General features: G+C 40.0%; 2 protein-coding genes across 3 annotated transcripts; one reads left to right on the plus strand and one right to left on the minus strand.

Annotated features, from left to right (window-relative positions):
* Positions 1 to 2,935: 2,935 nt before the first annotated feature.
* Positions 2,936 to 12,046, plus strand: pcnp (PEST proteolytic signal containing nuclear protein). Of its 2 annotated transcripts, none has more exons than XM_088334225.1 (5): positions 2,936 to 3,051; positions 3,631 to 3,857; positions 5,152 to 5,226; positions 6,003 to 6,058; positions 10,919 to 12,046. In XM_088334225.1, exons 1-5 carry the CDS (start codon positions 3,006 to 3,008, stop codon positions 11,025 to 11,027), a joined length of 513 nt encoding a protein of 170 aa, XP_088190351.1. In that variant the 5' UTR covers positions 2,936 to 3,005; the 3' UTR covers positions 11,028 to 12,046. The 2 variants fall into 2 exon arrangements, with proteins under 2 accessions (XP_088190351.1, XP_088190350.1); XM_088334224.1 differs by having other exon boundaries at positions 2,941 to 3,051; positions 3,628 to 3,857.
* A 1,261-nt stretch (positions 12,047 to 13,307) lies between these two features.
* Positions 13,308 to 24,596, minus strand: LOC148367355 (interleukin-18 receptor accessory protein-like). Its single transcript, XM_088334221.1, has 12 exons — positions 24,435 to 24,596; positions 24,157 to 24,352; positions 22,361 to 22,517; positions 22,127 to 22,295; positions 19,750 to 19,821; positions 19,533 to 19,656; positions 19,309 to 19,463; positions 17,605 to 17,748; positions 15,935 to 16,033; positions 15,714 to 15,845; positions 15,522 to 15,637; positions 13,308 to 13,909 (listed from the first exon to the last, which is right to left on the minus strand). Exons 1-12 carry the CDS (start codon positions 24,520 to 24,522, stop codon positions 13,673 to 13,675), a joined length of 1,689 nt encoding a protein of 562 aa, XP_088190347.1. The 5' UTR covers positions 24,523 to 24,596; the 3' UTR covers positions 13,308 to 13,672.
* Positions 24,597 to 24,656: the final 60 nt, after the last annotated feature.

Here is a 24,656-nt window from a genome sequence, read left to right on the forward strand (position 1 = left end):
CTTATTGGAAATGCCCAACACCCTCTGAAGGTGTAGTTAAGTGATTTCTCTTGGAATTCACATCTGAGAGGGAGGGCAGTTTCTAGAGTGAATATATGCATATATATTTCAATTTATTTCAATACCAACGAATTTACCTTCAGTGCAGAGGGCGCTGGGCGAGGAGAAGGAGTATGCGCACCCTGTGTATCGCGACGGCTGTCCCCACTGCTCACCCAATCAGATCGCTCTAGGTGCTTTACCAGTGCTTCTGAGTGTTTCAAATTTTAATATTGTTTAATGAGCTTCCATAGATTCAGCGATTTACAGCCAATACGGGATATGTTGGTGTGACACCTTGACAGTGAGCTGTAGTTTAAATTACGTTCTGTGTATACTGGAACAAGCAAAACAGGTAGATAACAACGTCTCAGCTTTGCACATGTGACTGAGTAATTGCACATTTTGTGTTTTTTATCGAACCCATATGTACTCATGAAAAGAGCCATATATGGCTCGTGAGCCATAGGTTCCCGACCCCTGGTATACAGTAAGCGCATTCTACTTTTTGTTTGATACCTTTTGTTAGATTATAAAAATGTTTCACTGAATATGTAGTCATATTTGCATGAGTTTTCCAACTATACTAAGGGGTTGATGGCAAAAACCCAAGATTGGAGACTGTATTGATGAGACAAATGATGGGTGCCTTGAAATATATATTAAAACCAATGGTGGGCTGTCAGGACCAGTAAGGCCTTCTCTGCTGGCCTAACATAAGATATTTTTAAAATAATTGTGACAAAAATTAATTCAATTTTAAATGTATTATTTCAACGTATATACATGTTTATAATTATCCTCCATCTTTTGTACTTTTCTTGATACAGTTTATCCATTTGGTTACACTCCTTCCAGTAGTTTTAGGTCAGAGTTGTTGTCCAATCAAAATTCATCTGGCCTGGGTTGTCAGCCTGTATGAGATCTGCCCAAGGCCTTCAGAATCAACAGTTCTAGCATCTGAGCACTGTAAGTGAATGACACACATGTAGCTGATGGACAATAACCAAACAGATCCTGAGATGGTGACAGTAAGACCAGCTAGAAGGCCTCATGTTGAACATGACAGGGGGTGGTAAGGCTGCATTTCAGAAAAGTGGGAAATCGGAGTTGATTGGAATGACACTCGAGGTGAATGGTCCTAGTCACAAAGTCCGAGAAAAGATTTACACAGATTTATCGAGTTGAATCAATCAGATGTCATTTGACAGAATGGATTTCAGCTGCCGTTTTTACTTCACAATTTGAGCGCTTGCGAGAAAACTGGTTTGCTGGAGGTTCAAATGCCTTCTAATGAGCAAAATAAAAAACAACTTTTCCCAATCAGCCTTCTTTGCAGTTTACATTTGCTTGGAACACTTTGAGGTATCATCTGGTACCATTAGAATAGGATAAATCTGACTCGCCAATTTTCTGGAATGCAGCATAATGAAGCAAAATGTTGGTGCCAACCACCGTTAAACTTGATGAAGAAGAGAAAAAAAAGAACAAAAAGAAGAAGTGACATGGACACACCTTGTGATTGGATCGCCATTTAAGTGAAGGCAGCGCTATGCAAATCAACCAAGCTACATCATGGCTTTTAAAGTTAAAAAAAAGTTTTTTAAAAAAAGTGTTATGTTAAAAAGTTTAACCCACTATGGTTTATAAAATGACAACAAAGACTTGGTTGCAGATATACTTGCAAATGTTTCAAGACAGACCTCTCAAGAGAAGCAAGATCTCATGAGGAGGTCACATTTTCAGGACAATTCATTTTGAATTCTCCTATTTTGAAATATTTGCATTAATATGTATACTGATACAATTGAATTGCTGACTCTGGTTCATTGATATTTTAATGCTCTGGAAAATGGCATGCGTTGTACACGATTAGAGTGAGTGACTCCCAGTTGTGTGCTCGTATGCTTTTGTGTAGGATTTCATAGGTATTTGAATGGCTATTGAAGGATTTTATACATTTGACTATAACAGATTTTATACGATTGAATACAAATAACATTTATTGAGTGCAATGAAGATTTTCACCGAGCAGGCTATAGTTTAATGACAGGTCACGCTGTTCCAAATGCCAAATATTTTGACTAGGGAATTTTGATAACATGACTCTGATGGAGGACGGCAGGCGATGTTTTGAGAACAAGGCCCTGATGACGTAGAAACGCTCGCTGTTGTTTTGAGTTTTCCAGACATCGCGACGCCCAGGGGTGGCTTCCTTGGCACGCCCATGGGAGGAGTCGAGATGCCACCTTGCGGGGAGACGTGGGCCGAGAGGGAAAAAGCTAGAGGACTTCAGAGAAGGCTGCACAGAGACTTGAGCGACACTAATTCGGCTAATTCCGCCATATTCGATGGAGTTCCCTTAGTTAAGTTGTTTATGAAATTAAATCTGCCCCTGTGTGAAAATGTCGGCTTTTCTTGTTCATCTTTTCCATCAAGAAACGAGCGCGCATTGTTGGGTGAATGTAGATTGTGTTTGGTTAATGGAGTCAGATAACTAATTCGAACAATTCGGTAAGCAATGCTTTTTATTATTTAAAACCTAACAGTATTAAATAGGACATCACTGCAGGCCTTGGTGTGAAATGCACAGGCCACTACTGTTTAAAACGTATGGGGAAATATTACAGTGGATAGTGCAAAGAGTGTCAGAAGGAGGAATCGGCGGAGCAGGATGTGAAACATGCAGAGGGAGAAGATGAAGAAAGGGCTGTTGGGAGAAGGAATATAGGAAATCTCACTGAAATGACAATTGGACTCAAAGAATAGGCCTCAGCAAAGGTTTGTTTAACATTTTGAGGACTACAGGACTTTTTTAATAGAATTTGGGGAGTGGAACAGGGACGATAATCTGTGGTGATGAGGGGCGGTAATGCACAACAGTTATGATTCCAACCCCTGTTAAAACTTGAAGAAGAAGAAGATAACACGACGAAGAAGAAACACTGCAGACCGATCAAATCAAAATGGCGAACTACGAACGAGACATAAGAAGCTACGGCAAAGATGGAGGTGATATCCGTGCTAATTTAACCGTTAACATCTTTAATAAACACGAATTAATGTAGTCGTTGATTGCATCGATTCACCCATTCCCAAACCAATTATAAAAAAATGGTCACTTGTGTGAGCCCGGCTAAAAATATAACGAGCTAACGTTCCAAACGTTGTTGCAAAGCAAGCGTCGTATATTTTTAAATGGTAAATGGTCTGCATTTATATAGTGGTTTTCAAGTCAACGAAGACCTCCCAAAGCGCTTTGCAATGTGCTTCACACTTACACATTCACACACACACTCACACACCAATAGCGGCCACGCAAAGCGCCAACCTACTTATTGGGGGCGTTAGGGAATAACCTATTACAAATGTTCGTGTGCTTGCATGCTGTGGAAACAATTGTGTTTTAAGATCCTCAAACGCAATGCACATGTGAACGAATCCGAAGCTTGCCAATGCACGCATGAACTAATATAGAGCGTGTTGCGTCACACTCTGTGGCCCCTCAAAACTTAGCCGCGCAGGTAATGTTCTTTGGCCCTTTGACTCCGAACCGTTGTTCACCCTGTTGAGTTGTCTTGCCTCTAGCAGGGCCGCTGGAGGAGGAAGGCAGAGTGAAAACTAAGCGTGTCTCTTGTAGCACGGTGGGCAGAGGAGCGAGCAAACTCAAACGTACGTCCCAGCATCTTTCCTCCGAGGATGAGGACGAAACTGCGCCAGATCCACCGGCGCCCCGTAAAGCTTCCAAAATTGGCTTCGGCATGAGCACCAACGCTGGCAAACTCTCCAATCCGATATCGATCAAGCTGGGAGCAAGTGTGAGTACATACAGTAGTTTTGGAACAAATCAAATGTGTCTGTAAAACACTTATCAGGCATTGCTACACGTAGTACTATATAAACATACAGAGAACAATAAAATATATAGCATATTTACACACACAACCACTCAAGATCAAAAAGTACATACATGGGCATAGAATACTGATCGTTAATATCTACAGTGTCAGTAGACTAGGATAACTGCTACTTCAGATTTTCATGGGAAAGACTTTATCATTAACACATTGTAGAACCATGTAGTAAGAACAGAATATTATAAATATGCTTGATTAAATATACAGTGCATAAATACCTTGAAATACAATGAACATTGCACTACAGACGCTGCCCTACTTACGAATGAGATTTCCGGACGATCGTTCGTTTGTTGAATTTGTTCGTAAGTTGCTTCAGTGCTATATTTTGCATGTAATGTATGGTTAAGGTTTATGGGTATGCTTAAGGCTTGTAAAATTAACCGGTATTGTTTTGTACAAAAAAAAAACATTTCATCAAATAATATGCTCTATACAGATAAATAAAGATAAGTTAAACTCACTTTTGGAAGATGGGCTTCAAGAGTTGGGCTACTTCCTCCTCCGTGGTAAAAAGTGGCAGAAAAAAAGCGATCCAACCATTTTTTTTCAACCACATTAAGCTTCCATATTCCACTTTTATTTCAAATGAAACGGCTTGCCTCTTCTTTACATCTTACACTAAACATATTGAATGGATGTATCAGATACTGAACTATAAGAACGTTAGTTCTTAGCACGCTGGAGATACACAATAGAATGTTAACACACTTATTAGGAAGCAGATTTCTTTTTCGGGGTGGATGCTGGGTGACCTCTCACAGTGCCACCACACGCCAGTAGCGGTGGAATGAAGCACTACAGTAATGTCCTGTACTTGGAAAAAGCAGCACACAATACAAAATCTAACTTACCGCAATGTCTGGATCTTTTTCGATATCCCAAAAAAATGCTCGTATCTACAGTTTTTCGTAAGTCGAATGGTCGTAAGTAGGGGAGCGTCTGTATTCAAATTTAAACTTTTTCAAAGGCTACAGTAAGTTTACTATGTCTTAGTTTTTTCTTTTAACGTGTCCGGGAAATATTCACAAATGAGCTCCTAAAACAAAAATAAAAATGGGTTGGGGGGGGGGGGAAGAATTGTGACAAATGGATTGTGTTATCACCATATCCCCTACTCCTACCGGTGATTTGTTTGAGTAAAGGTTCAAGTTCAAAATCATGATTACTTCCTGTTCTTACTTTGCTGTTTTAGAAACCTAAAGAGCCTGCACCGAAAGCTCCACCCAAAAAGCTTGGGCTAGCTGCTGTTTTTAACGAAGATGACGATGTAAGTAACAGGGTTCGTATGGGTGCTTGATATCTTTAAAAGCTTGAATTTTAATGTTGTGTTTTCAAGAATTAAAAAATGCTTTAGTTATGGGTGAAGTGCTTGTAAGTGTTTATACTTATTGTATTTTTTTCAAAAAGTCTGCTTAAAATGATGCCGACACTGCTCTCTGGTGGCTTTGCCTTGCCACTGAATATCTTCTTTCCTCATGATTTAATTACATCTGGCATTAATTTGTACGGCATTGTCCTATGAACAGTCATCGCCCCCTATAGGTCGCGCCAAAAGGAACAGAACACTACACCTAAACAGGGCACTATGAAATGTGTATTAATGCGAGGATTACATATGAAATATTGACATTTATCATGGGAAATGCAACAAAATTGACTTTATCATTGCTAAATTGTAATGGGAAGAACTTACTGCAACTGAAAATGTATTTTTTTTTACCCAACAAGTATGGGTAGAGATTATTCTTGATAAATGCAAACGCAAGGTTAAAAATCACGTACGTAAAGCACGGATCTACCGTATTTCTTGTTCTTCAAAGTACAAGATTGCCATTAGATTTTTTTCATTTAATGGTACTAGAAAACTAGGAAAATTGACTGAAGGGCCTTAAAAAGTGCTTGGATAAAAAGGGTGTATGCACCCTGAAATCATGGTATCAAAATTTCTCATTACAAGCTTGTTTCTAAATCTAACAAGGAAAACTGCGGGCCCTCAGTTGGTCAAAAAAAAAAACATGTTGACAAGATATTCTGACCTTGCAGAGTGAACCTGAGGAGATGCCTCCAGAGGCTAAGATGAGGATGAAGAACATTGGCAGGTACTACAATAATTTTCTATTAACCTCAGCTTTCATTCCCCAAAAACTTAGTATTGCTTAGGTGCTATTTTTTGGTATTTTATTTCCCTGTTAAGAAGCGCCATGTCTACAACCGTTTTTGCTCATTTTATGCCATCGAAATTCGTTTTTAAGATCAAATTCAGTTCGCCAAACTATCGCTTGGCTTTAAGCTTGTGGCAGCATAAGATATACTTTTACAATTCATGACAGAATAGTATATTACGTCTCAGTTTGATATTATGTATTTAAAAACTCGAAATGCAATGAGGCTAGCTCATTTTTTTTTCATCCATTTCATCCATTATCTGCACCGCTTATCCTCAGTAGGGTCGCGGGGGTGCTGGAGCCCATCCCAGCAATCATCGCGCAGTGGGCAGGGGACACAGAGACAGACAACCATTCACTCGCTCATTCACACCTAGGGACAATTTGGACTGGCCAACTAACCTGTCATGCATGTTTTTGGAATGTGGGAGGAAACCGGAGTGCCCGGAGTAAACCCACGCAAGCACGGGGAGAACATGCAAACTCCACACAGGAGGTTCGATCTCATGACCTCTGAACTGTGCCGCGGACGCGTTAACTACTCAGCCGCCGTGCTGCCCTCAGTTTTTTATTTTTATTTTGTTTCTTTATTTTGACAAATGGCTAGTTAGTGCGCAGCCCCTGCAGTGCGAGGTTCAGGAGTTTGCATATTCTCCCCGTGCATGTGTAGGTTTCCTCCCACATTCTAAAGACATGCATGTCAGATTAATTGGACGGTTTAAATTGTGTGAATGAGCGAGCAAATTTTCTGTCCCTGTGTGCTCTGCGACTGGCTGGCAACCAGTTCAGGGTGTCCCCTGCCCACTGCCCGAAGATAGCTGGGATGTGCTCCAGCACCCCTGTGACCCTACTGAGGATAAACGGTGCAGATAATGGATGGATGGATGGATGGCTAGTACAGAAAACCGAAAGCTGCTATTTGAATGTTACCCGTAAAAATATATTCTATGGATAGAAGACGTACAAAACACACTGGACGAGCAGTACCCAAAGACAAAAAATGAGGAGAGGTGCAGAGGAGATGCAGAGGAGCAAAGATAGAGCCAGAACAAAGGAAAAAACATTTTTCGTTTTTTCTTAGATTTTTCTGCCCTCGTTTAGGTGTTTTATAGGATGAGTCAGAAATCTAAAATTGTTGTTTGTAAGTGTATTGTTTAAATTGCAATTATACATGTATAAGTGTTTCCTGATTTAGATGGTGGTACAGTATTACCTCTGGTATTGCAGTCAATGAGGGGGCATAACCCCCGCGATACTTGAAAATCCGCTAAGTAGCGTTGCACCTTCATGAAAGCCCCCAAGGGTCAAAGTCACCTCAAGATGAGGTCTTACAGACTGAGAGTTACAACTGTGACAAAATAACTATCGATCTACAAATAAAAAACGCAGAATTGCAGTTGAATGGATGGTCTTTATTGTCATTATACCATAGTACAACAATACTGTAGGGCTTCTCCTTTCAGGACATAACCCTAACCCTTTCAGTGTAAAAAAGGAATTTGGAGAGCAATTGGCTAGCTCTATGCTAGCATCGGGTATTCTTGAATTGAGCCAGGTCCCTGTTATGATTTAAAACACAAACGTCACAAATGTAGCTGTTTCCCACAAGCTGTAGCTCTAGATCTCTTTTTCATGGGTAATGGATCTGGAGTTGGTGAGATACAGGCTCGGCAGGAGTGGTTTGTAAGAGTTATTACGTAGTTGTCAGCGTTAGGCTAAACCTGCAGGCACAGCTATTGCATTACCTCCCGACACTGCCGCAGTCAATCCCCGGACCGGTAACAATCCACGGTGATGATCAGCCTTTCTTTGCGCACTTCTAACTTTGCTCAAAGTCTGAATTCATTTACCGTATTTTCCGTATTATAAGGCGCACCTAAAGGGCTTTATTTTTTTCAAAAGCTGACAATGTGCCTTATAATAATGCGCCTTATATATGGACGCTTTCTTGTGTCCCGTTTCATCTTGAGGGACGAAAGCATGGCCAACTTGGGTGCCGAGGTGTTTAACTTGTTTGGGTGTTTGGGCCTTTGAATTGGCCATGGTCCCCAAAAATATGTTCGTGTTGTTTGCTACTTTTTCCTTTTTTATTTTCTTTGTTTTTGTCTTGGTGTCGGTCACCCCTGTTAAGGGATATGACCAGGGTAGGTAGATAGACATATGGATCAATATTGAGTCGCAAGGTCTCACAACTAGGGCAAGCAGAGGCCGACTCAATTTTCCCCCGTCGAAGGAGTAGTCTGCGGTGTATGCTGGGATGTACTGGACTGTCTCAGAAAATTAGAATATTGTGATAAAGTTCTTTATTTTCTGTAATGCAATTAAAAAAACAAAAATGTCATACATTCTGGATTCATTACACATCAACTGAACTATTTCAAGCCTTTTATTATTTGAATATTGCTGAATTTGGCTTACAGCTTAAGAAAACTCAAAAATCCTATCTCAAAATATTAGAATATCATGAAAAAGTATACAAGTAGGCTATTCAACTAATCACTTGAATCATCTAATTAACTCGAAACACCTTGCGAGGGTTTCCTGAGCCTTAAAAACACTCAGCTTGGTTCAGTAAACTAAATCACTGCTGATCTGACTGCTGTCCAGAGGACCATCATTGATACCCTCCATCAGGAGGGTAAGACACAAAAAGAAATTTCTCAAAGAGCAGGCTCTTCACAGAGTGCAGTTTCAAAGCATATCCACAAAAAGTCTGTTGGAAGGGAAAAATGTGGCCGGAAACGCTGCACAACCAAGAGAGATGACCGCAGCCTTAACAAAATTGTGAAGAAGAGCCGCTTCCAGAATTTGAGGGCGCTTCAAAGACAGTGGGCTGAAGCTGGAGTCCAGGTATCAAAAACCACAGTTCACAGACGTGTCCGGGAAATGGGCTACAATAGCCGTATTCCCATGGTCAAGCCACTTCTGAACTCAAGACAACGGAAGAAGCGTCTGACTTGGGCTATGGAGAAGAAGCACTGGACAGTTGCAGAGTGGTCCAAAGTCCTCTTTTCAGACGAAAGCAAGTTTTGAATTTCATTTGGGAGTCAAGGCGCCAGAGTCTGGAGAAAGGCTGGAGAGGAGCAAAATCCAAGTTGCTTGAAATCCAGTGTGAAGTTCCCACAGTCAGCAATGGTTTGGGGAGCCATGTCAGCTGCTGGTGTTGGTCCACTGTGTTTCATCAAGTCCAGAGTATATGCAACTGTGTACCAAGAGATTTTAGAGCACTACATGCTTCCATCTGCTGAAAAGCTCTATGGAGATGAGGATTTCATTTTCCAGCATGATCTGGCACCTGCCCACAGTGCCAAAACCACCAGTAACTGGTGCACTGACCATGGCATCACTGTCCTTGATTGGCCTGCTAATTCCCCTGACCTGAACCCCATCGAGAATTTGTGGGGTATAGTTAAGAAGAAGATGAAAGACACCAGACCTACAAATGCAAGTGAGCTGAAGGCCGCTTTCGAAGCATCCTGGGCATCAATAACACCTCAGCAATGCCACAGGCTGATTGCCTCCATGCCACGCCGGATTGATGCAGTAATCCGTGCAAAAGGATTCCCAACCAAGTACTGAGTGCATCAATGGACATTTTCAAATGTTTGATTTAGTTTTGCTGTTATAAAATTATTTTTTTTACTTGGTCTGAGGAAGTATTCTAATATTTTGAGATAGGATTTTTGAGTTTTTTTCAGCTGTAAGCCAAATTCAGCAATATTCAAATAATAAAAGGCTTGAAATAGTTCAGTTGATGTGTAATGAATCCAGAATTTATGACATTTTTGTTTTTTTTAATTGCATTACAGAAAATAAAGAACTTTATCACAATATTCTAATTTTCTGAGACAGTCCAGTATATACCGGCCTTTAATTTCCTAACCAATGCATCAATCATCATTTGTATCGGTCACAATGGGCTAAAGTTATTCAGAGGTAAAAGAGGCAGGTCCTTTTTAGCATTTACAGGCTCGCATAGGCTAAAGCTGGGCAAAGCAAAGCCTGCGATTGGCTGAAAAAGATGAATGTGAATCACGCGGTAGGTTGCTCTATGGCCTGGAGAAAACTTTCACTAGTCTGTATTTGTAAACGAATTATGGGGCTAAACAGACAGCTCGCAACAAGCAACGTCCAAAATATAGGACAAAAAAACTTTTTTTTTTTGGGGGGGGGGCGCTCCTTATAACCCGGTCCGCCTTATAGTGCATAAAATACGGTATTTATTTTCAATGTAAAGAGTTGCTAAATACTAGCTGTTGCTTCAGCCGTACTTTGCAATTTGTTTTGAGTTGACGGTTTATTTTTGATTGGTAACGTACTGTATACCAGCCCATCGCAGTCGTGCATGCAGTCATGGCCACTAAACACACACTTGCACACAACCTGTCCATGTGATAGCCTTTGCTGTGTGCTCTCTGCTGGAGAACACCATGCGTGATTTACCTATCAATCACAATAAAGACAATTCACTTAGAAATCTGCGAAGTATCGAAACTGTGTAAGGTAGAATAAAATATACCTTTTATTATCATTTTTACAAAATGGGTTTAAGATATTGTGACAACGAAATTGGACAATTATTGGACAATTAAACCATGATACAGAGAGGGATAACTGTATGTTGGCTCTGCCTAATGGCCTTGTAGATTAGTAATACTGAAAACCTGGTACCATAATATGTTTCGGTCCCTTTTTGGATTCCTGTATGTTTCACTTTTAATACTCCACCAGATTTGTTAACATGATTTACCTCTCCAAATGAGTTAACGTGTATTTTGTATGAATTTGTTTTAGGGAAACGCCCACGTCGGCCGGACCAAATTCCTTCAACAAGGGCAAGCAGGGCTTCTCTGATAATCAAAAACTTTGGGAGAGGAAGATGAACGCACAGAAGGACGAATAGTGAAAGAAAACCCATTTTTCCCCTCACTCGATTAAGTCACAATCTTACCAGAGATTTTTAGAACGATTTCAATGATGAGTTCAACTTTTAGGGTGCTCTTCATTGAGTACTTTAAAATGCCGTTTAAGGTCCCTGATTTGTAGTCTCACCACTGAGTGCTGATGAAAAAGAAAATGGCAGCATTTGCTTATGTCATAGTGTAACATGAGTTGCACATTAAATCAAAATGTTCAATAAGAAAGGTTCACAGCTCACATGTTTTCCTCCCTGCTTCTTCCATTGTGTATGCAGTGAGATGTCCTTTATTTTTGAGTGTTTTTTTTGTATTTATTTACATCAAGGTGTGATTGTGTAATGGTCATCGGGGGATGCAAATTTGTGGATTATCCCATTAAAAAGGGTTAAAATGGGAAATATTACAAATTATTTCTTGTGACTGTTACAGGCTTTGGAAACAGTCATGGGTCAAAGTGGTCTCTACGCTGTGCAGTAATTTTTTTCTTAACATTTAAATTCTTTGTTTGGAACAAACGTTTAAATTTATGCATTCTAGGTTTATCCCTGAATAATTCAAATTTTCTAAGGAATAATTCAATTTTTGACTGTAGAATTTATCTTTCTGATTTCTTGAAATAATATGAGTCCCAGGGGTTTTGTTTTTTTCAGGTGTGGGGGTGCTCTCATTTATTCCCCACCAGTTTTGCCAGCCTTTTTCCTCCTCAGTGCTCCCTCTTCTGCTGTAGTATGGCGTTTTAGCACTGCTTGGCTTGTGAACTTGTTTCCTGATCATCTAAATTCATGTTTTAAGTGTGAAGCAATTTGCTTATCTACTCGATAAATACATAACAGAAAGTCCCATTGAAATACCAGAAAAGGTTTATTTGTTTTTCTTGTAGTGTTTCTTTGCTGTTAACTTCAACTTTCAAATCAATATGTTTCAAGCTCAGAAGGGGTTCTTTAAACCCGATGAGACATTACATTTTTTTACACACCAACCAATAAACAGTTTACAATATAAATGTGTGGTTGGTTGCTATGATTGATTGATCCCACAAACAGTAAGGATGTATACAAGGTGGGTGCAAGCCATGCATTCATTATCTGCACCGCTTATCCTCACTAGGGTCGTGGGGTGCTGGAGCCCATCCCAGCAATCTTTGGGCAATGGGCAGGGGACACTAAACGGGTTGCCATCCAGTCACAGTGCACACGGACAGACAACTCACTCGCTCATTCAGACCTTGGGACAATTGAAACCGGCCAAATAACCTGAAGCACACACGCTTAACACTGCGCTGCAAGCCAAGGAAAGTCAATTTCACCTAGTGTATGTATGACTAATCAGTGGTGGGCTGTAAGGGCTTTTGAGGCTTTTTCTGCCGGTAAAAAAAATATCAGAATCAAGATGTTAGTGATATTTTGTTCAACAATACGTATTAATTCCAAATTGCCTTCATGTTCCTTTCATTGCTTCTGTCTGATTGTGTTGCTTCCAGATGTGTGCATTTAACCAATCACATTTCATCAATTAGTTCTTGCTAGGCTCAGACATCTACCCAGAGGTCTTTATAAAAAACCCTAAAGGCCATGTCCTGTAGCATCAGTCTTCAAAATAGCTGTTGGTTTAGCCAATCAAATTCTGAGTTGGCATCTGAGCGCCTGCTAGAAGATATTGGGAAACGTCACCAGTTTAACAAAATGTTTGGCGGTATCCGCCAAAGTGATCACGCCAACAGCCATTTGTCTTGAAGAGACTGAACTGCACAAAGAAATATATTTTTGTGTTAATTAATGGCAAAATGTTGGACAACTCTTATTCAAGCAAACCTTTTACAGGTAGGCAAAGATTTTGTCCACCACTTTCTACCTAAAGGTAAGATCATAAGCCCAAGGCCGCCTAACATTATCTGAATTTCAGGCTCGTTGGGTCCAAAAGGTCCATCATCACGTTCCCTTTTTTCCAAATTTCTCCATCATTGTTTTTCTCTGTCCATAGATTCTTGTTTAAGTTAGATTTAGTTACAAAAGACAGGCTTTACGTGTCCTTCACATCCCCCCACACCCCTTAATGGTGGCGTGCTGTCGGGTGCTGTCAAACCTAGAAAACCATGCGCGCGCGGGGACCGGGGTCGGCCTAAAACCCTTTCCTCCACTTGAGTTCTTACACACAAAATATGAAATTTCACGTCCAAAAGCCGGCTCATTGAGCAAATTCATTCGCAAACGACGCAATTCAGACCCTAGCATGTGACGCCACTGTAAATATGAGCTGGTTATCTGAGCCACTATTTTCGTCCAATTAACTTACTGTCATAAAAAGGTATTTTACTCGTAACTTACCCGATATGGAGCATTTCATACAAAGCGATATGTCACACACAAAAGTTTCAAAAAGTGGCTCGCACAATCTATGTCTAGTGCTAATCAAACGGACAGTTTTCTTTGTTGACTCATTCAAATGTAGTCGCCATCATGCTGCTTGCACATACCTTGTGCTTATTTAAGACTTTACTCTTTGCGATCCATGATCTTTTTTTTTTTAATCGGCTGGAATAAACAGACATGAATTCTGCCGTTCTCCCTTAACAATCCGCAAGCAGCTTGGTTACGATTTACAAACGAGCAAAGGGGTCTATTGCTACCTGTTAAGATAGAATTAGAGTAGAGCGTCCTACTCTGCAATTGGGTAAAGCCTTTTTCAGCGACTTCCAAAATTTGTCAGTGCCTCGTTCAGTTTGTCTCATATTCCAGTGCAGGCTGGGTAAAACCATCAAGGCCCTTTGAACCACTGAGGGCAGGGGCAAACGTTCCTCCAGGAAATGTGGGCAAGTTTTGCTCGTCCGTATCAGCAGAATTTTAAGAGTAGAGCTCTGCAACAAAACCTAGAAAGAGTAAATAGAATATTAATGCTGCTAAATACTACTTATTCAAACCCTTGGAGCAGATACAGAAAAACAAGATTCAAGAGGGCTCGTTGGGTCTGATCTCCTCTGCCATTAGTCTTCTAAACAACATGGACCCATCCAGTCAGTCTGCCCTCGTTCCACCGTCATGTATGCTTGTCATTCTGCGGTTTTTTTTTTTTCTCGTGTAACACCCCTTGTCCTCCCTAACCCCCACCCCCCATTACAGTCGGTGGAACGAATTTCCCTAAGGGGACCAAGAAATTAAATTTAAATATAAATCTATCTAATGTGAACAAACGAAGAGGTATCAAAAAGAACCCCCAAACTACAGTGTTTAGGAATTTACAAAATTGATGCTTTTTACATATACATTTTAATAAATAAATGACTGAATTCAACACCTTTTACAACAATGCTAAATTGACCATTTTGTAGATTACAACCATTGTGCTGAAACATTTACATTACTCCAAAACAGCTTTACAATTTGTTTCAATGTATCATTTTAACAGGGTTGGGTAGGGTTACTTTAACTTGATAACTTTCAATTACTTTTGGATTACTCCAATACCAAATATGCTATTAAACGACAAAAGAAACTAAATATGAATAAAATGACTAAATTTTTGTGCAGGCTTGGGGAGTAACGGAATACATGGAATGGCAAAAATGATGTTGGCAAGCTGTTTGGATTTACTTTCATTTTGGTTCTGTCGCATTTTATGTTAGTTTTGCCGGAGATCAAAGAGATCAAAGCCAGGAGAGAAAGCTTACCACGTGTTGTGAGTCATCGTTTTAATTTATTTTGTCTTTTATTAGCATAGTTGGTATTAGAGTAATCCAAAAGTAATTGAAAGTAATCAAGTTAAAGTAACCCTACCCAACCCTGCATTATAAGTAATTTTATTTTATAGTGTCTAATACCGTTTTTGATTTCCCAACCACAACACTGCAGCACAAACAAAATGTTTTCCAGGAAAATTGCAAATTTGATTCAATACTGAAGATGCAGTCTGAAGATGCGACTACTGCGCTAAATAATACTCACTAGCCCTTTAAAGATGTTGCAAATTGTGTTTAGTAAAAAAACACGATTTAATATGTGTGCCAAGGGGAACAGTCTCGGAGCCAGAACTAGCAGGCTCTAGGACAGCTTCTTCCGTCAGGCTGTCAGGACTTTGAACTCTCTCCCTGCCCTACCCCCTTCCACTCCTCTGCCTTCTGCCAAATTAATGCAAAACTGCTTGATTTAGATTCCAGCTTATTCTTATTGGAAACCTTGTTTTTCTGTATGCATACTGTTTCTTGTGTCTTATTTATTGAATGTTTGCACGCGGGAAAGAGGAAGTAATTTCATTTGTGCTGTATGTTTGTGCTAGCATATTTTACAATAAAGTTGAAAGAGTTAAAATGATGAAAAGAGGTGGCTTGAGGACGGCGCTATGGAGAACACCACTAGTAATGGAGAAGACTGAATAGCATATTTGATGCTTGTGGAAGAGCAGATGATATGCATTGAGTTTACTTTTTGTTATTGAATAATTGCAACAAGATCTTTACCAACTTGTCTCTAACATGTTTAACTCACCTTAATTCCTGATTCCAGAACAAAGACAGCATTGCTGTTGGCCAAATAGTCAGCAGAAACAACACAAACGAGGACTTGACTTCTCCGGATAGCACGCATCACTTGGTTAGTAAAGGCTGTGAAGGCAATTGTGGATGATTTTGATAAGCGTAATGCCACTCCAATGCAGATGTTCTGAGAATATCTTCTGACCTTCACCGGGTAGCATGTCCCGCTCGGGCAAGCATACGCGATAGCCCCACATGTCTTCTAAAACCGTGGGTATCAACACCTCAGGTGGCCTCCCATGCTGAGTGTTCAACCATTCAAGTGTGGGTGGAGAACCTGGAGAACAGTTCGATAATTTTTGCGTTTTTTTTTTGGGGGGGGGACTACTTGGCGTGACCTGAAAGCATACCAACCACCCTACCTACCGTATGATCCTGGTACTGGCAGTGAAGTCTGTGTCTTTAGTGCCTCTTTGTGTGGAGGTGTCCACACATAAGACAAAAACACGTCAAATTCTTTCTCAACTGATAGACGGAAGGAAATAAAATATTTTAAAATACATTTTAACTCACGGAAGCAATTGCAGTTATCATTTGAAATATTTGTAATAATTATTGGAATCATTTTGATTCGTTCATCATTTTAAGAGGACATTTTGGATTATTTTGTGCCTCCCAATGGCAAAAAACAACAACTACTCCTCATTAAAGAGCCAAATTGTTGATTTAAAAATTAGCAAAAATACATGAACTATCATACAAACGTGCAATTTTATTAACTTCTTGTAGGTTAATAAATATGACTACAATTTACATAACATGAGGCCCACCTAGAGGGAGCTGACTCAATTGTCATCTTTCTTGCTGCTAGGGTACCCCCCCCCCCCCCGAAAAAACCTTGTGAAAGGTTCGTCAAACAATTTGAAAAAATGGTGTGGTTTAGTCTCCGTAGTCTCTTTACTTCCTTGTGATTTGTAGCACTCGTTTATGATTGCACTTCACAATGCAGCGACACCTAGTGGTCAAACATAACACAGTGTCCCTTTAAACTGATTAAAATGCTTTTGATTTCTGAACGTTTTAAATGAGAAAAGTTTCTTTATATAACTGTTCATCGGGTGTTGTTTGGATCAGGCATGTCAAACATCCACGTTGGATTGAGTTGTCAAAATAAACCAAGTCTCTAGCTCATCTCTATCAAAAGTTATGTTTTTTTAAATAAATACAAACTAAATGCTCATTCCGGCTGCTAGAGAACAGCAAATGTGTGAAAGAGCTGTCGTCCAGTCTGGTTTCATGTTAAAGACAGGATTGTGCAGTATTTTCTCAGCTAGTAGGCCCAGCCTAGTAGGTTAAACTGATGTTATTGCCCATTCAATGCTCAAACTCTTGTTTTGTATTTCTTTCTTTATTTCAAAGCAGTGTGACAATTAAGGCAAGCATATTTTTATTCATAGCTCCCACTTGAGTTTGTTTGTGTTTGTTATGTTTGTGGTTAGTTGGTTTAGATGTAAAGCTGCATTTACCCAACTGTTAAAATAAACAATACTCAACATAAAAATATTGTTTGCCATTGTTTCTGTATAAATTTGTCGTGCTTAGATAAGATCCCATATCATCCATGATTATAATGTGTCGCGTAGGCTACAATTGAAAAAAAAAACAAAAAAAAAACATAGTACTGAAAAACAAAGGTAAATACAGTATTTGGCATTGACGTTTGATCCGGCCTCCCTGAGAACAGAAAGTTTAGGTCTGGCCTATAGCCAAACTCAGTTTAACATGCCTAATTTAGAATTAAAATATTCCAGACTGACATAAATGAGATTTTATTTTTGATTGACACGCCCAATCTGAGAACGTTTTTGTTTGGTATTAGCTGGAGGATCCCTTACTTTCATGGGTACAAGATAACAGTAGAATCCTTGTAGATCCACAAAGTCACCTTTGTTTAAGAGTAGCCGTTTCGTACAATTGCACAAGTTTCCTGTTGCGGCAAAATGTTCTGAAACCACATCCTGCAAAGACGCTGTTGGACGTGTACCTGATGTGTTTTATTTTCTGTACATGTGTTTGACTGTTCATCGCATTCCCACCTGTATCAACGTTTTCACTTTGAAAGTGTGATTTGTAGATCAATTGTATTTCCAACCATTTCACACGCAAAATGATGCATACACCGGACACCAAAAGCAGAGATGCAATTGGGTACCCAACCAGTGATGATGATGGCCATTTATCTGCAAACATATAGATTAGATTGCATTGCTGTGAATTTGAAAATTTAGGGAAGGGTAAGTCAGTCAGAGAGGTGCTGTCATTTATTTGAATGCCATAATTTACCAATCTTTGTAAAAACAAAATCATTTTTTTTAAGTCTGAACATTTTTTGAATGATCAATTTCGAAGAATTTGGGATGGCCAAAGACCCCGACCAACTACATAACTTATGCCTCTTTACAAAACGGCACAGAAAAGACTACTTTCGTATTCAAGCATTTAAGCAAACACATATCTTCCATTAGTTGTTGCCAGGCTGAAAAATCTGCCCAAAGGCCACAAATGTTTACTGTAAAGAGGTCCTGCAGCATAACATAGGTGTAATATCACTGTTGGATCAGCCAATCAAATTCAGAATTGGTTCAAATGGCCCTGCTGGAAGACAGAGAGAAACGGTACTGCTCTCACAAACTAGGGGGCGGTAATTCACCAAAATGATCGCACCAACCATATGCCAACCATATCCCATTAACTCGCTGCACGATCAAATACAATATTGTGTGTTGATGTAATAGTTTTTTTGTCAATCCACAATGACTAAAGGTGAAAAAAATGGTTTTAGTCGCAGATATACTGTCAAAGCCATTTTCAAGACTAACTTTTTAAGAAAAGCTGAACATCGTTAAGAAATTGCATCAGGGAAAAGGTTTTGTCCGCCACTTTCAGCGTACAAACCATGAGACTTACGGCTCAGCAAGCAAGTGCGCAGGGAAACGAACCTCCACAAAAAAGGGTGAAAAATATAGAGAAACCTTAAAAAGTTTTGTAGCCTGTGTCATTTTTTTCAAAGCTGTTACCTAGTTACTTAAATCCCCTCCACATGAATACAAGTCTGTCTCAGTGACGGACCGTGCATTAGGGATGGCTCATTCGGCAAACAAACCTGGCAATATCAACATTGTTTATTTGTGGTTGCACTGAATAGTCAATGTTTTAATTAACATTGTGTGTGTTTTTTAGTGATTCTTAGTTGCTTGAAGTATAAAAACAGCGACATCTATGGAGATTCTGACATTGACTTGATGAATCCATCCATCCATTATCTGCACCCCTTATCCAAAGTAGGGTCGCGGGGGTTGCTGGAGCCCATCCCACTTACCTTCGGGCAGTGGGCAGGGGACACTCTGAACTGTTTTCCAGCCAGTCGCAGGCACACAGAGACAGACAACTCACTCGCTCATTCACACCTAGGAACATTTTGGACTGGCCAATTAACCTGACATGCATGTTTTTGGAATGTGGGAGGAAACCGGAGTGGCCAGTGGAAACCGATGCAATTACGGGGAAAACATGCAAACTTCACACAGGAAGGTTGGTAGCTGGATTTGAACCCATAACCTTGGAACTGTGCCGCGCACACACTAACCACTGCGCTGCCGTGTTGCCCGCCTGATTAACATATTTTTACATGATTAAATGATCCCAAGTCACTTCTCTCGGACTCTGGTTAAAGGCATTTATTGTATGTTCCACGTACATACATTGTATAATAATGCATTTATTCAATGACAGCAACATACCTTGCATTTTCCGCTTGAGTTTCAGAGTGACGCTGCTGTTGCCAAAAGCGTTTTTAGCCGTGCAAGTGTACGTGTGGTTCAGATGAAGATTCGTCACCTCCTCGATGACAGCGGAACAGTTGACCATGAATTCTTCAAATGTCACTCTTTCCTCTCTGAATCAAAGCGAAGATGGAAATTCATGATCGCCTTCTTCTTTCGAAGCGACTCCGAATGGGCCTCACCGTTGGCATCCTACGTGGATCTGAATTCCGTGCCCCATGTTGTCGTTCACATGCCACCGCACTTGTGGGGAAAAGTTGACTTCGAAAGGAAAATGTACCAAACATATCAAAGTGTGGGCTTCTCCTATAATAAGCCAAACAAAAATTCCATCACAAGGGGTTTCCAATGATTACTCTAATGTAATGTAAGATGATTAAATTTCCATGTTCTATTTACCAAGCTCAACTTCCTTTGCTCGGCTGCCATCAGGTAAAGTAATCCTTGGAGAGGCACTCGCTTTCTTGGAGGCTGATTAAAGGACATGTTGTTTATGTTGTTGTTGTTTTTATTATTATTGTTACTATTGATATTATACACAATGCAAACCGGTCCATCCATCTTTCCAAATCATTTGCTGGAAGTGACATTAGAGTCGGTCAAGGCTCAGGGAACTGCAAAAGAAGGGCTTCTCTGTTTTCTGAGTTGGATGACGAGGTGGAGTGGCTTACAAAAGTGTCTTTCCCCCTATAACTTTTTGACATATTTCAGGCTTCAAACTTATAGATAGAAAAAAACTCATTTTTTTCTGGACATTGGCTTGGCCATCCTATCACCTTTATATTGTTAGTTTTAAACCATTCCAATGTAGATTTTGCTTTATGTTTAGGGTCGTTGTTCTGTTCTTTGGTTTTTTGCAGACTCAGATTTTCTGTAAAAATCACTCTGTGTTTGGTTTAATCCACTTTCCTATCAACTCTAACAATCTTCCCAGGCCCTGTTGAAGAAAAGCAACCCCAGAGCATGATGCTGTCACCAACATGTTTGACAGTGGGTATTGTGTTTTCAAGGTGATGTGCACTGTTATACTTAAGGTAAAGATACATTCCAAAATGTTTAATTTCTGTTTTATATGACCAAAGCACCTTGTTCCACATGTAAAGGATCAAAGCAGCGCCGCCGCAAGCGGCAGCCTTTCCGGCAGCCTTTCCGGCAACTCCCTGTTATCTTGCATTTTTTGTGATTTATTGTTTTTATTGTCTGCTTCTATCCTCTGGATTTTTCGTCCCGTCTGACAACTACACTTTGGACTACTTTATATCCTATGGACATGGGTTTTAACACACAAAAATTTGTTTATTCGAGGAATTAACTCCTTGCCCTGAAGAATTCTCGTGCCGTCGTGACGAGGGGGCCCTATCGTGTATGGAGAGCCGGAGCTAGCTAAGCGGCTAGCGGCATTATGAGTCTTCGGTACCGTCTGTAATCATGGTAAATGTGAACTCTCTACCAAATAAGACCGACGAACTGGCTGCGCTGGTGAAAAACATCAAAGCGCACAGGGAGTGCAGTTGCTGTGTTTTACAGACACGTGGCTCACGTCTAGCATCCCGGACGCTAACGTGGAGCCACCCAGAGCTACCCGGACTGGAGCTATCCCAAGCTAACCGGCTTCAGCGCTGTTAGACAGAGTTGCGAAAGCCTGCGGGAAGCAGAGAGGAGGTGGACTCGCTAACACGAGGTGGTGTATCCCTGGGCAAAAAGATTTCCATCTGCCGCAGGGACGTCCAACTTTTGGGCTAGCGTGTGACCTCATCCACTCCGCTGTGGCTAAACTACAACAAAGCACTCCGAGGGCATTCTGTTAATAAACAACAAAGGATACTGCTGGAAGTGTGAATTTTCCTAAGGGGATGAATAAAGTATCTATCGATCTATCTATCTAATTTGTGTCTCCCATGAGGCTTCTTGCAAACACCAAACTGGCCTTTTATTCTTTCAGAAAGGGCTTTCTTCTTGCCCCTCTTCCATAAAGGGCAGACTTGGGCAGAGTATGACTAATAGTTGTCTTATGCACGGATAGTCCTACCTCAGCTGTGTATGACTGCAGTTAGTCCTATGTGATAATGGGCCTCTTGGTTGATTCACTTATTATTTTTTCTCGTTGTTTGGGCTGAAAGTTTAGCTAGGATTGCAGTAGTTTATGCTTTCTCCAATTTGATATTTTTGCCCACACAGTGCTCCAGGAGATGTGTAAATGTTGTGAAATCCTTTTGTATCCCATTCCTGCTTTGAACTTTTCCAGAACTTTATCTCAAACCTGCCTGGTGTGTTGCATTATCTCCTTTTACAGACACCATCACATAGCATGTGCATTTAAACTGAGACTTAATGACGCATGGTTTGTCATTGTTAGACATTTAAGTTGATATTGGATCATTCAGAAGTGAAGGGAACTTCTGGAGTCAGCTGACTGAGCTGAGAGAACAGAGAAGACCTTCTTTTCTGTTTTTTTCATTGTAAAAATATTAAATGTTGAAATAATTCGGTTTCACTCCATGAATGTGTCTCAAATGTTGTTGATTCTTGGAAAATATTTTCCGTTTTTTAGCTTTAAGTTTAAAGCTTAAAATGTGGCAATATTAAAAGGGTTGTGGGGGGGCAATATTTTCCCTAGGAACTGTAACTCGTTTCCATCGTTTCCATTTTTAAATGGGCAAGCTCGGGGGACTACCCAATGAACATTAGCATAAACCAAAGTATTGTTTTGATGTAATTTTAAGGCATCTAATAGCAGATTATGAATCTGAGGCTATGTATTTACTCACACACTTACGTATTGCAATTACGTTAACAGGCCTCCTGAAGTTCCATTCGACTCCTTGCTCTAGAAATTGCGTATCACAAAAATATCGTCCCGTGTCGTATGGACTGACTACGCACAGATGCAAGTGTCCGTTCCTCACGCAGGATGCACGATGCATCGACGACACACTTTTGTTGCCCTGAGAAAAACCACAACCCAATTTTTCTACGATGATCTATTTTTGCGCTGGGTTTTTGTTCTTACCTTGTACCAGGTGACATATGTGTTGATCTTGCATCCGAACCCGGGACAGGGAACCTGTCCTCCTTCTCTTGCAAGGAGCATCACCTCACCCTCCTCTTCATTTTTGTGACACGGCAGGCGCCATTTCTCCAATACCTGCAGATAGAGGAACGTTTTGCTGCCATTTGATAGCAAACATTCCAGATATGCATTTGACTGGGAGTGAATTAGGAATTTAACAAATTTGTTCGAGGTTATTACAAAAGTGAGATTGTTTTTTTTTCATTTTGCAAATAATTTCAAATATATGGAGGATCAATCCTGCCATATGTAGAGATAAATGTACAAACAAATACATACAAATATATGCTACACAAATACATAAACACATACATCATGTTTACTAAATAAATACCTTTAAATGTAGGGTATGCCACAAATAAATGAACACATAAATTAAGCATGCTAAATGCCATTTTTTCATATATTTCTGCGTTTTTTTTTCATGTATGTATCCCGTTATTTATTTATTTGTTGTTTGGCGTCAGTGCCGAGAGTGCTCTTTAACCAAACAAAACGGTGACAAGATGATAAAGGTCATGTATCTGAGTCAGATCAGGAGGCTCCTCCTCCTGCTACTGGTAACCACAGAAACCAGTGCTATCTGTGGAGAAACAAACCTCTAATCAAAAAAACGTCTTAGAGAGGGATGGCCACGACCAAGCTGTACTTGCCCAAGACACATCAAAAGTGGGCTTCGACGATCCTGGCAGTTAACTAATCTGTGAACCCTGAACCATTATTTTTGTCATGTATTTTGTCACAAAATGATGTTATTTAAATGAGTAGGTGGGTCAACCTGGCTGAGGTTTTCACCTATTGGTTCACCGACAACTGCACTGATATACTACAATGCTTTTCTTCACTAAGCCAGCAGGCGGCCACCGATTTGATTACCGCTGTTCAAAGAATAGGTTATACATGACCACCATCTTTCACAAAAAAAAAGCTGCCTCAGCACTTTTGGTTTTGTTGCATCAGCCTTTTACCCAGAACGACATTCCGTTCTCTTAAAATAGAACAATGTTGAATATTAACAAAATATTGAACAGTCAGTCAGGTAGGTTAGCCTGAATATGAAATGCCGAAAAAGGTGATTCAGCACTTTTGGTTTAGTTAACGAGGCATTTTTTCCCAGAAAGACATCCCACTCTCCTAGAACAGAATGACATTTATAATCAACACCACACAGACATTGCAGACATTTAAGAGGATAACTCCACATGTAAAAACTGCCCAGTGACACAGCACTTTTGACTTAGCTGACAAAACAGTTTTTCCAGAAAGACATTCTACTCACTCAAACTAGGACAAGTTTGGCCAGGATTACAATATTTTACAAGCAATCAGGTAGGTCACTCTCGAGGTGAATTAAGCCTCGTGAAACTGAAATGCCACCCAAAAATGGTTTTGTGCCTAAATGCAGGTATTGCTCTAATGGCATTTAGCAATTCTAGTTTGAACAACATATTGTCGTGACAAACTACATACTAGCAAAACATACGACAAAATACAGGTTAATATACACAATAAAATACTTCCAGAAATAAATAAACGGATAAATAAATGATCAAATGCATAAATAGATGCAAAAAATTGCATTTGTATTTAGGTAGTATGTTAATTATTTATGTGTTCATTAATTTACATGTCATACATTTGGCGGTATATATTTATTTATTTGTACATTTATTTCTAGATATGGCAGGATCGGTCCCCCATATGTGCAAACCACACTAAAAAATAAGACGCATTACCTAGTATGCAAAGTGTAATTTCCTGAATGTTTAGCCTGGATTAGGAACTCCGTTCCACAGGCAATATCAAAGCCTCCATTTTCTTTTGTGTCAACTCCAAGCTTGTGCCAGGTCCCCGAGTTTCCATTGCACGGCATGACAAACATTTCGCCTTCCACGACTCGATAGTGCTGCTGTGGCGTAGTGGAGAGAGGACCTAGAAAAATCAGAGAAGAAAATATTTTCTGCAGAAACAATTGAAGGAAGTGCTTCCTTTTTTAAACTTTTACAGCAAGTACCTTTTTTATGATGTTGATTACTATCAACGCAGCATCCTTCCGAGAAAACGGGAAATGCCCAGAACAGCAAGTAATCGCCAATTCGCATCCCGATTCAATGATCTTGACGTTTTTCAAATGAAGATGAGCTTTTTGTGTCCTGATTGAAAGAGCGGATTTTTTTAGAGGGCAAGAAAAAGTGTATGATGGAAACTCTAACTCTACAAGGGGACTTCTTTTGTC

The sequence above is a fragment of the Urocampus carinirostris genome, chromosome 4, assembly GCF_059441175.1.
Source record: "Urocampus carinirostris isolate Australia breed hairy pipefish chromosome 4, RoL_Ucar_1.0, whole genome shotgun sequence".
In the NCBI taxonomy this organism is placed as follows: Eukaryota; Metazoa; Chordata; class Actinopteri; order Syngnathiformes; family Syngnathidae; genus Urocampus; species Urocampus carinirostris.